This window comes from Apodemus sylvaticus, chromosome 13 (assembly GCF_947179515.1).
Source record: "Apodemus sylvaticus chromosome 13, mApoSyl1.1, whole genome shotgun sequence".
NCBI lineage: Eukaryota > Metazoa > Chordata > Mammalia > Rodentia > Muridae > Apodemus > Apodemus sylvaticus.
The window spans coordinates 29,953,352-29,966,166 of NC_067484.1; the positions used below are offsets into that span (position 1 = coordinate 29,953,352).

General features: G+C 43.2%; 1 protein-coding gene and 1 non-coding gene across 4 annotated transcripts in view; one reads left to right on the forward strand and one right to left on the reverse strand.

Annotated features, from left to right (window-relative positions):
- Positions 1 to 9,306, forward strand: part of Spire1 (spire type actin nucleation factor 1) — a 132,392-nt gene extending 123,086 nt beyond the window's left edge. For all 3 annotated transcript variants that reach the window (XM_052156001.1, XM_052156002.1, XM_052156003.1), the window contains 4 exons: positions 537 to 607; positions 1,987 to 2,014; positions 2,100 to 2,236; positions 6,051 to 9,306. In XM_052156001.1, coding sequence (XP_052011961.1) covers positions 537 to 607; positions 1,987 to 2,014; positions 2,100 to 2,236; positions 6,051 to 6,309 — 495 coding nt within the window. In that variant the 3' untranslated portion in view covers positions 6,310 to 9,306. The remainder of the gene's footprint in view (positions 1 to 536; positions 608 to 1,986; positions 2,015 to 2,099; positions 2,237 to 6,050) is intronic.
- Positions 9,307 to 11,514: 2,208 nt separating this feature from the next.
- LOC127664237 (small nucleolar RNA SNORA8) lies at positions 11,515 to 11,599 on the reverse strand. The gene has a single exon (XR_007973105.1). It is a non-coding gene; the product is annotated as a small nucleolar RNA SNORA8 (small nucleolar RNA).
- Between the last annotated feature and the right edge of the window lie 1,216 nt (positions 11,600 to 12,815).

Here is a 12,815-nt window from a genome sequence, read left to right on the forward strand (position 1 = left end):
CGTATCAAAATGGCTAGTCCCAGTCACGGTCTTGTGTCAGAGGCCTGTGTGCTGCCAGGTGATACGGGACTTTGGGGGTCTTAGTGGGGAATTATTTATATTTAGGCCGAGCCCTGTTCTTCCTCATTTGCAAGAGGGGATTTTTGTTTCTCCCTTGGCAAAATTAGTGGAAAGTGTAAAAACCACCATAAAAGATAATAGTGTGGCTTCCTAAAGCCATGTGCATTTGAGTTCTACTTCTAAAACATCAGGAAAGAAAGTATGCCTGAGAAGCAGGAGTTACTTTCCCTCAGAATTGATCCTGAGACCATGAGATGCTTGAGCACTGTGACCTTTTGTTACTTTTGAAGAACTGTCATTAAATATAGAACTGGGTAATAAGTGTCAGAGCCAAGCATAAAGCCAGTGTTTCTGTTCCTCGTCCTCATCTTTCTGCAAATGTACCTGGAACATCCCTAGATGACCAGGAAGTGGGTCCGGCTCAGGAACCTGCCAGCAGCAGCCCCACCTCTCTTCTTTAACTTTGTATTTTTTAGCTCTGCTTCTGCTGCCGAACCCGGAGGTTTTCCTTCTTCACCTGGTCTTACACCTGTCAGTTCTGTAAGAGGTAAGGGTTTGTCACCGGGGAGTCCAACAGCACAGATGCACTTGCGCTGGTTCTGTTTTTTCCCTGTCAGGAGTGGTGTTAGAGATGGCCTGCTCTGTGGCTTTGCTCTGTGCCTCCGTACTAGCTTGGCACAGTGGTTTCTAACACTTGGTGAACATGGGGAAAATGTTACTCTGCATGTTACTTCTTTCTTCTTTGTTATTGTTGTTGAAAGATTTCATGTGGTCACCGCCCTCAGACTCATTCAGTTGGCTTGGGTGATCTTCAGTTCCTGACCCTCCTGCCTCTATTGCCCACATGCTGGAATACAGGTGCAGACCACCATGCCTGGTTTAGTTCTTTTATATAAGCAAAATGACTGTGTCATCCTTGCAAAACCAGCCTTGGTTCTCATAGATCCCTGATCACACTAATAGATTCCACATGGAAATTGATCCCCTTTGTTTGTTTGTTGGTTGGTTGGTTGGTTGGTTGGTACTATTGTTATTTTGAAGTTAATTTTTAGGTGGTTGGCTTAGGCCTTTAATCCTAATATTCAAAGGTAGGAAGTGCTCTCTGAGTTCAAGGCCAGCCTGGTGAGTTCAGGACAGGCAAGTCTACATAGTAAGACTGTCTCAAAACAGCAACAAAATCTTTATATTATTCTTACTTATGTGCATGGATGTATACTCTGTGAGTGAACCCCCACAGTGCAGGTGCCCCGGAGGCCAGAGGCATGGATACCTGAGATCTAGAGTTACAGTCCACAGTGAGCCCCTTATCATGGGCGCAGGGAACTGAATTCAGGCCCTCCTTCAGAAGAATAGGAAGCACTCTTGACTACCAGGCCATCTCTCCAGACCACCCCACCCCTGGTTTTGGTTGTTCGTTTTTAAGATAGATCATATTATAGTGTAAGTTGGCCTGGAACCCACTGTGAGGCTGCAAACTCTCAGCATTCTCTCTCAGCTGCCCAAGAACTGGGATTCCAAGCTTGAGCCACCATGCTTGGATGATCCTGGGTTTTGTTGTTGTTGTTGTTGTTGTTGTTATTGTTATTTGATTTGGTTTTTGAAGACAGGCTTTCTTTGTGTAGCCTTGGCTATCCTGGAACTCACTCTGTAGCATAGTTTGGACTTGAACTCACAGAGATCAGCCTGCCTCTGACTTCGGGAGTGCTGGGATTAAAGGTGTGCACCACTACTGTCGGGCTAACTGATCCTGTTTTTATGAGACAGTGTAGTAGCTACATTTTATAGATTGTCTCTTTGGCAGTCTACATCTGTATCATTACATTGGACAGAAGGATGATGTCCAACAGAAGTGCATAGACGTGCAAACCCTGGCTTCACTTACATCCACTATTTCCCAGCAAGTAACACTTCTCGTTTTGTACGCAGGCCCGTGTGCTCACAGTGTTGCAAAAAGGTAAGCATGGCTCAGTAAACTCACCAGTGCATGTGTTCACTGCCTCGCAGTCCTGGAGCTCACTCTCTCTCATTTGGGGTAACAGATGCGGCTGCCTTCCAAGCCATATTCCACTCTCCCTATCTTCTCCTTGGGACCTTCTGCCTTGCAAAGGGGGGAAAGTTGTTCGAGATCAGAAAAACCCTCCACTGGTCACCATCGGCCGCTTCGAAGTATCGCCAGGTGAGTGGGAGACCTGGATCTCCAAGAGCATCCTCTGAAGAAAGAATGCTTGGGGTTGGTAGTCATGGCCAGGGCTGGGGTTTGGGTCAGGGCATGTTGCCAGTTCATTGGTTTTAATAGCTTTACTCTGGCACGGTTCTTCAGAGGTTCCCAAGGTACTTTTCAGGTGATGAAGGTTAGTTACTTAAAAGTTGTTTTAGTGTAGCTTTGTTTTAGTTAGATTTTGAAATAACTTTTAAACCCTTTCAAAGACATCTTTAGAACTGACTTTTAGGCTAAATGAGCCATGCCTGTGATCCCAACAGTTGGGAGAAGGAGACAGAAAAATTGGAAAGGAAGGCAGTGGGATTCAAGAGATGGATGGCTCAGTGGTTAAGAGCATTTGCTCTTAACATTTTATAGATTGCCCTTTTGTTGCCCTGCTAATTAAGGTGGAGTCTACCGTTTTCCAGATAACATTCATAGCACAAAATGGCGGACTGTCTTTACCAGCAGGGCTTCTCCTTCTCTGACTTTGTCTGGAGAGCTTAAACACCCTACACACACAAAACACACACACACGCACGCACGCACCTCTACCTGTGGAACATTACTTAGCCTTAATTAGATTACAGGTTCAACTAACTATCTCCAGATTAGAACTAGTTCAGCTAGCACCTGGGATTCCTAAAATGCTTCCCCGTGTTAATGAGGCACCTCAGTATCTTAAGCTTTCAGCCAATGACTTTCCGGACACTCATAAGGCCTTCCATGCAGCTGATCCCGGTGTCACCATTAAATACATACTCACAGGGCTTCAGACCTGTCAGTACTCTACTTGCTTTGTCCTTTGGCCACGTATCAGCTGACATGAGGCCTCACAACTGTAGTGCCAGGTCTAGGGGTTTTGGTGGTGTTCTGGCCTGTACAGGCACTATACACATTCATGGAGGCAAAAAACTCAGACATATAAGAAAATAAATCTTAAAAATTAAATTTGGGCTGGTGAGATGGTTCAGAGGTTAAGAGCACTGACTGTTTGTTCTTCCAAAGGTCCTGAGTTCAAATCCCAGCAACCACATGGTGGCTCACAAACATCCATAACAAGATCTGACATCCTCTTCTGGGGTGTCTGAAGACAGCTACAGTGTACTTACATAAATTTTAAATAAATACATAAATAAATTAATAAATAAATAAATTACAGTTTATCTTCAGATACATAATGAGGGCAGTCTAGGTATCCTGAGAGCCTATCCACAAAACAAAACAGCAAAAAAGTCCTTCCCCCCCTTCCCCCCCCCCCTGTCTAGTCTAATCTTCCTTATCCAATTTAAGATAAAATCTAGTGGCACCTGTGTTTATAGCATCTACTATAGTTTTGAGTTGCTCCACTTGTTGTAAAGACAGAGATAAAGCTTTATGCCAAGAACAGAGTCTCAAACCATTGCATTCTGTACGGGGTAAAGTAATGTCATTCTTTTTTTTTTTTTCCTAAGATTTATTTATTTTATGCATATAAGTACACTGTAGCTGTCTTCAGACACACCAGAAGAGGGCATCAGATCCTATTACAGATGGTTGTGAGCCACCATGTAGTTACTGGGAATTGAACTCAGGACCTCTGGAAGAGCAGCCAGTGCTCTTCACCACTCTCCAGCCCTCTTGTTCTTAACAGAAAGGGAAAGTCCACTCCGGCCACATGCTGGCTGGGCGGAGACATCCCTGGCTCTGGGCTGTGGGGTAAGGAAGCCTTATGCATTAATACATCACCTGGGTCCGCAAAGCCTTGGGTCTTGACTTGCTTTCCAGGTGCTTGGGTGCCCATGGTGAGCACTGGTGGGACAGGGATGAGCCCAGGACAACCATCAATGGCCCAGGGCGTTTTTTTCTATTCAGTGACAACTTTGAACCTACTGTGTCTTCCTTTTTGCTTTCCCCTTTGGGAAATAGTTAGTTGATATAGTAATGAGTTAGATGATCCCCACTTTGATTGCCTCAAACAGACTCTAGACCCACCTAGTCAGTCATTCTAATAGGATTGTTGGGGAGAAGAGAACACATTGATAACAAGAGTATAACACATAACATGGTGAAGGGTGTTTTTCAGACTAAGACACATAAGTTCTTTTACTTCCTATAGTCTGACCTACTGTCTAATACTTACTAAAGTTGATTGATTGGTAATGACACACAGGGTACTGGACCTTGGAAAAAGACCTTGAAGTCCTTCTGAATCATCAATAGATTTGCAACACACATTTGTATTTCATTTAGGTGTTTAAAACTTTAGTGCCTGATGTGTAGTGATCAAGAAAATACCTGTACACCCTATTTTCCAAAAACTCTAGAAAAGATGAGAATTTGCAGTGATCTCATTTTCTTTGTTTCTTGTTTGTTGTGGCTGGGGTTGAACCCAGGGGCAAGTTTACCATGGAGCAGCCAAGCAGCCCCAAGCCACACTGTTGATTTTTGCTGTTGGCTTTGTTTTGAGTGTTTGTATGTGTTTGCATGTGTATGGGCACATAAGTGTGCATGTAGAGGTCAGAAGTGGATGAGGAGTGTCTTCCTCAGTCACACTCTATTGCGTATTGAGGGTGGGTCTGAACTTAGGCGCCCCCTCTAGCTGTCCTCTTGCTGCAGGGTCCCCTGACCTTGCCTCCTAAGTACCAGGACTCCAGGCAAGCCACCATGCCCACTTGGCTTTTACGTGGGTGCTGGGCATCAACACTCCTGCCATCACAATTGTACAGCACAAGCTTTACCTATTGAGCCATAACTCAGCCCCGGTAGTCTTTTGTATTATTTTATGCATAAGGGTATTCTGCTTGCATGGAAGTCTGTAGCCATTGAATACCTAGTACCTGTGGAGCCCAGAAACTTCAGACCCCATCCCCCCACCCCCCACCCTCCTACCCCACCCCCCCCATCTCCCTACCCCCCCAGGCCCCCCCACACCCCCACACACCCTACTCCCCCACACACCCACACCCACCCCCACCCCCGTGATCTGGAGCTTCAGATGCTTGTGATCTACCATGGGTTCTAGGAATCAGATCCAGGTTTTCTAGAACAACAACCAGTGCTCTTAATCTCTGAGCCATCTCCCCAACTCCACCCTACCCTAGAGTATTAATATTTTTCTTCAGCATCTCCTTTCCTTTCTTTCTCCTCCTCCTCTTCTTTTTCTTCCTCCTTCCTTCTTTCCTCTTTTGTTTTGTTTTTGGAAACAGTTTTTTTTTTCTGTGTTGCCTTGACCTCTTCTTTCTTTCTACCTACCTACCTACCTACCTATCCATCCATCCATCCGTCTGTCCGTCTGTCTGTGTCTGTTTTTTCAAAACAGTGTTTCTCTGTATAGCTCTGACTGACCTGGAACTCACACTGTAGACCAGGCTGGCCTAGAACTCAGAAATCCGCCTGCCTCTGCCACCCAAGTGCTGGGATTAAAGGCGTGTGCCACCATGCTTGGCTCGCATTACTTCTTAATAAAACACGTACCTGATTTCTTTTTTTTTTTTTTTTTTTTTTTTTTTGGCTTTTCAAGACAGGGTTTCTCTGTGTAGCCCTGGCTGTCCTGGAACTGGTAGACCAGGCTGGCCTCGAACTCAGAAATCCGCCTGCCTCTGCCTCCCAAGATGTACCTGATTTCTAAAAAGATTTTTGAGCCCTATCTGCAATAAGAAATTCTTTCTTGGACATGACATACTGAAATACCCTTTTCTGCGATGTTTTGCCAACTCTTTTAGGATTTTTCTCTCATCAATTTTTTATATTTCAATTGAACTATTAAAAATACTAAATATTTTTTGTCGGCTTCCCCCCCCCCCTCCAGGTTCTCCTCAAAATCAAAGTCTGTGGACAAATCTGATGAAGAGCTCCAGTTTCCCAAAGAGTTCATGGAGGACTGGAGCACAATGGAGGTGTGTGTAGACTGCAAAAAGTTCATTTCCGAGATCATTAGCTCAAGCCGGCGCAGCCTGGTGTTGGCCAACAAGAGAGCCAGGTTGAAAAGGAAAACACAATCTTTCTACATGTCCTCGGCGGGCCCCTCGGAGTACTGCCCCTCAGAACGGACTATCAACGAGATCTGAGCCCTGTGCCTTCCCCTCTGTGCAGAGGCGGGCAGTGCAGCAGTGCTACAGGACTCTTCCCGGGTCTCCTTCACAGGCTCCGTCTGCAGCAGGTCAGGCTTGGGCTGCACCTGAGACACAGACTTAGGCTGTGTTCAAAGCAGCCGATGGTGTGAGGCAGGTCAGCCACTTGTTCATTTGCACTCAGAAAGCCTAAAACTTGATTTTGTGTATGTGAATAGGGAAGCCAGAAACTTCCTTGGTTCGGTTCCTCAATGTTCTTCAGATAATCTCCTGACTAAGGCAAAAGCTTCTTGCGTGTGAAGTCAGTCTGACGGAGTGTTGATGTTAGCACAGTTGTAAGCAGTAAGTCATATTGGCATTCCACGTGACAGTGTTCCTAGCTCATGTACATAATGTCCAAAGCCCTGCCACACACCGGCTCCCTGGGGTGGGCCAGGTTGGCTATCATCTCACAGCACAAATCTCGAAGGCCTTGCTGATAATTCTCTTTGGGGCTCTGGCTGCATCCAGTGCAGAACAATCAAGTAAGCTGTACTCTGATCAGTCGGCGGCCACTTCTCTGCGCTCAGGGCAGCCTCAGTGTCTCCTGAGCTGCTCACAGCCTTCATTCCCTAGTGTGAATGTATTATGGTTTTGAATAGTTTTTTATAGTACTTATCTAAGAATTAAGATTTTGTGGAAGTCTGAGGGAAAAAAAAGACTAAAATTCTGTCAAGCAGCTGAGCAGGTTTTGGTTGACAACAGGCTGTGGCAGCAGGGCGCCAGCAGAGGAGCTACGGCTCACACACGGCTTCACCTACATTTTCCATAACTTTATAGTGTGGCCATCAGGACTAAATTAACCACAGTTTGGTATCTAGGTCTCAAACTGAAGTTTATTTTTATAAATGAATTTTAAAAGAAAAACCTTGGCTGTTTTAAAATCTCAAGAAAATTAACCTGCTGCCATGCATAATTTTCTGATGCTTTTGCACTTGTAAATGTCACTGCATTTCTGATGAAGGGCGACAGGTAGTACTGTGTGTCTGAATTCCTCAGCTCCTGTGATGCAGTGGGCTGCCCCTCATTTCCATATGCTTAGAAATAACTGGTCAGTCAAATTACCACCAACGTTTGGGAAATGAGTTAAAGCACGTGCACAGTGTGACTCATGAGAGCTGTTAAATCCACCCTCATCATCACCACTGGTGACAGCCCCATTTAATAAAAGGCATGACAGTTGCATTTCATACCAACATCAAGTACAGTAACATTTCCTATTAAATTGACAGTGACACCTCAGAAATGCTCCAGTAGTCATTTCTAATGCATTGAAATTTATAGTTTAGTAAATGCCTTTAAATTACTAATACTGACGAAATAAACTTTACCAGTTGACTAATGCATGTTAGTAGTTCATCTGTACTGCATGTAGAAGTGGGCCACCAGAAAACCCTTACATTCCAGCTGTTCTTAAGACTAAGAGCTGTAAAAACTGCGGTGTGTGAATCCCCTGTATACAGTGTTCCCTGAGACCATCCGAACTGTACACCACAGTTAGATAGGATCACCACTGTTTTGGCCCCAGGGATACATTCTAGAACGATCTGGAAATAAGCAAGGAAGAACGAATATACCTGTGTGGGTTCATAAGCTTGCATATAGGGTAACATGCTTCTGTTAAAATGGACACTAATGTTTGACTTCCCTCATAAGACACTGAGCCCACCACCCCACAACTCACAAACCTCACTCAAAAATCAGTGATTTAGTAAACGTTACAGATTTGACCTCATTCCTTCAGGCTCACAGTACTGTGCATTGTGATTTGGGCATTATGACCCCTTTTACCACAACACCAGGATATAAATTTTTCAGCACATTAATGGGATTTGCCAAGTTCAAGTGTATGCCATGCCCAGTAAACAACCTGCAGGAAGTAGTGAGGAAAGGGCATGTGATAAGGTAGAAACTATAGAAATAAAATTTTTGGGAGACACCAAAATAGATATGTGCATTTAACTGTATCTTGTCTACAAGACTGGGCTCTTCACCCCCACCCCCACCCCACCCCAGCACTCGTACTAAGCTAGGATTCCATAGGCTAGGGCTTGGGGCCAGGGAGCTAATGCTGCTGATGTGACTTCCTTTTAAAGTCCTAGCTGACACAATTAGAGCTTCCTGTTCCTCCAGCAACCTTGCGGCAGGACCTTTTGTCCTGCTTTCCTGCTGAGTTGTTGCTCTCTTAGTTCAACAATTGTTTATGGCTGACCCCAGAGTCTGATGGTCTCCTGGATACATCTGTATGTCCCTCCTCACCCCTCCAGGCGAGAGCACCAGCCATTGGTTTCAGAGTATGTAAAAATGTTTGTAAATATTAGAACATACTCATTAATATTTGAAAGGCATTCTGTCATTGACAATGGAAAGTAATTCTCCGAAGATAAGTAAAAATTAAATAATTGGTTTGCACATTGACTTAATGACCTTAATTACTTGATTTCAAGTCTTAGTCCTTTAAAATTAAACCCAAAAGTTATTATACAGTAATTCTAAAAATGATCTGTTTTGAAGAGATATGTGGTTAGTACCGTGAACTCACACCATGAATTCTGTAAGGTTTTTATTTTTCTAACTGTACTAATAGAGGATTGAACTTCAGGTGAATGTAGGAGACATGGAAGTTTTAAATTATGTTGCTATTTGTTCCAATAAAACAGAAAACTTTGCACATTGAAGGACCATGAAGAAATGTGTCCCACTAACTAGGCTCTGACCTGGCTCCCCTGATGTGTAAGCAGAGGATGGCTGACATGCCAGGGAAAATGACAGTGCTGAGTGTTTCAGCCAGGTGTGATGCCACACACCGTTAGTTCCAGCATGCCAGAAGCAGAGGTAGAAAACCTGTGATTTCAGGGCCAGCCTGGTTTACACAGTGAGACCTTGTCTTTTTTTTTTTTTAAGGTATTTATTTTAGAATTGATGAAGGGGGGAAATAAACTGGTTTTCATCATACCTTCTGTGTTGAATTCCTATTGTAAAATGGTGATGTCTTAGAAATCATTCAGTTTGTAAAGACAGGGTAGGTACTTGGCAGCAGTAGTTTAAAAATATTTTAAAGCCAGGCAATGGTGACACACACCTTTACTCTTAGCACTTGGGGGGAGGGGGGGGGGAGGCAGTGGCAGGTAATCTCCAAGTTTGAGGCCAGTCTAGTAGTCTAGTTGGCAGAGTTGAGTTTCAGGACAGCCAGGGAGAGACCTTGTCTCAAAAAAAAAAAAACAAACAAAAAAAAAACCAACCTTTATAAAGTTCCCAAGGACCAAAAAATAAAACAGTTCTACCTACCATCAGGGACTGCTGTTATAAAGCCATGTGACTGAAGAAAAGGGTCCTTGCCAGGGATGGTGGAGAACATCTGTGTGATCCCAGTGTTTGTACGTAGAAGCAGAAGGATCCCGGTTTAAAGTTAGCCTGGGCAGCGTGGCTGTGGTCAGCAGCTGTGGTCCTCTGGCTCCTCTTCACTGCATGCATCATCCATCCACTGTGTTGTTCTCCACCCCTCTGTCGTCTTCCCGGGAGAGAGAACGTGCCCGTGTATGAGCACTGTCAACAATGCTGCCCACGTCCTTTGGGAAAGGATCTCTCATTGTTTACCAACCAGACTAGGCTGATTTTCCATGTTTTTGGCTGATTTTCCATGTTTTTGTATACTTTCTACTTTTTCTATTGATGTTGACACCCACCTTTAATCTTACCATGGTGGTCAGATAGGATCCAGGATGTTATGTCAGTTTTCTTATATTTGTTGAGACTTGCTTTGTTGTCTCAGTATGTGGTCAGTTTTAGAGAAAACTGGGTAGCTTCTGAGAAGGAAGTATATTTAGTATTTGGGTGGGATGTTCTGTAAACATCTGTAAGGTCCGTTTGATTTACGATGTTAATGTCAAAATCTCTGTTTAGTTTTTGTCTCTATGACCTGTCTAATGGCCAGTAGATGTTTGAAGTTACTATCTCTGTGAAGGTCAATATGCAATTTGAGCTATAGTTGTTTCTTTTATAAACTTGGGGAAATTTGGTTTGAAATCTTGTCTGGTATTAAAATGGCTTCTTGGTTCCACTACTTGGAATAGCTTTTTCCAATATGCACTTGATGGTAAAGTGAGGTATGTTTGTTTCTTGGATGCAGAAGAAAGGTGAACCCTGTGTGTGTTCTGTCTATCTGTCTCTGTCTCTCTCTTCCGAGACAAGGTTTCACTGTGTATAGCCCTCAATGTCCTGGAATTTGCTGTGTAGATCAGGTTGGCCTCTAACTCACGAACATCTGCCTGCCTCTGCTTTCCAGCTGCTGGGACTAAAGGTGTGCACCATCACACCTAACTGGATCCTGTTTTCTAATCCAGTCTGTTAGTATGTGTTTTTGTTGTGAAATTGAGACTATAACAGTGATGGGTAGTTTCTAATGGTTCCTGTTAATTTGTTGTAGTGTGGAGTTTTTCCCCCTTTTGATTTACTGTTCTGCAATTATATGTTCCTTTTGTCTTCCTGGGCGTAGTTAAATTCTTCAGAGTAATGTTTTCCTTCTAGTGCCTTCTATAAAGCTGTATTAGTATATAGAAATCACTTAAATTTGGTCTTATTATGGGATGTTTTTCTTTCTCCATCAGTTGTACTTGATAGTTTTGCTGGGTATAGCAGTCTGGGCTAGCATCTGTAGTCTCTTAGACTTTTTAAAACATGCATCTAGGGCCTTCTGCTTTTCAGACTGACCATTGAAAACTGAAGTGTTATTCTAATGGGCCTGTCTTTTATATTACTTGCTTCCCCCACCCCTTGCACCTTTTTCCCCTCCCCCCCCTTGCACCTTTTTAATATTTCTTGTTCTGCACATTAAGTGATTTGATTATTATATATCATGGAGTATTTCTTTTCTGGTCCTATTTGGTGTTCTACGTGCTTCTTGTACCTTAATAGGCACATCTTATACATTGGGAACATTTTTCCCCTTTGGTTTTTTGTTTTGTTTTGTTTTGTTTTTTGGGTTTTTTTGGGGGGGGGGGGGTTTGCTTGTTTTGTTTTTGTTGTTTACTTTTTTTCATTCATCAAGCAACCAAGCTTTCAGACCAGTTGTTCGCCAGAAGCCCACTTTGAGATCAAATTTACAAGTCACTCTGCCCTCCCCAGCCAGCATACCTACATACAAAAAAATTTACATATAAAATAAACTGTATCATTAGATATACTAGGTTTAACATGCACAAAGCCAAGAAACCATCGATGCCAGATAGTGAGTTTCTATCGCACTGCACTGTCTTTTGAATACCCAACAGCCCCTTTTTTTTTTTTTGAGACAGGATCATTCTACATATTCCTGGCTGTCCTGAAATTCACCATGTAGACCATGCTGTCCTGAAACTCACAAATATTGGCCTGCCTCTGCCTAGCTGTAATCCCGAGTACTGGGATTACAAGTGTGTGCTATCACACCTGTCCAAATTCGGGAAATTCTTTGATTTTGTTAAAATATTTTATGTGCCTTATATTGTCCCAGATTTCCTGGTTGTTTTATGGCTGGATTGTTTTTTTCTTTGACTGTCTTAGTTAGGGTTTTATTGCTGTGAAGAGACACCATGACCATGGTAACCCTTATAAAAGAAAATAATTGGGGCTGGCTTACAATTCAGGGTTTTAGTTCACTATTTTCATGGCAGTAAATATAGTAGCTTACAGGCAGGCATGGTGCTAGAAATGGAGCTAAGAGTTCTGCATCTTGATTTGTAGGCTGCGAAAATGACTGAGACACACCAGCCAGATTTGGGCTTCTGAGACATCAACACCTACACTGTGACCTACTTCCTCCAATAAAGCCACACCCACTCCAGCAAGGTCTCATCTTCTATAATGCCACTCTATATGAACCAAGGATCCAAACACAAGAATCTATGGGACATACCTATTCAAATCACCACACTGAATTATCTGGTTTTTGTTTGTTTTGTTTTCTGAGATAAGAGATTCTCTGTGTATCCCTGGCTGTCCTGGAACTTGCTTTGTAGACCAGGCTGGTCTTGAATTCAGAGGTCCACCTGCCTCTGCTTCCTGGGATTAACTGTATATGCCACCACCATTTGACCATTTATCTTCATTTCTTCAACACCTGCGATTTCTCTTCCATGTCTGTTAACTATTGGTGAAACTTACCTAAGGTTTTTTTGGTTTGATATTCTTTTTTTTTTTTTTTTAAGATTTTATTTATTATATGTAAGTACACTGTAGCCGTCTTCAGACACTCCAGAAGAGGCGTCAGATCTTGTTAGGGATGGTTGTGAGTCACCATGTGGTTGCTGGGATTTGAACTCAGGACCTTCGGAAGAGCAGTTGGTGCTCTTAACCGCTGAGCCATCTCTCCAGCCCTTGGTTTGATATTCTAAGCTTTTTATTCCTAATTTTATTTCAGTTTGGGTTTTCTTCAATGATTCTATTTCTACTTTCATATCTTGAAGTGTTTCCATTATTTGATCCAG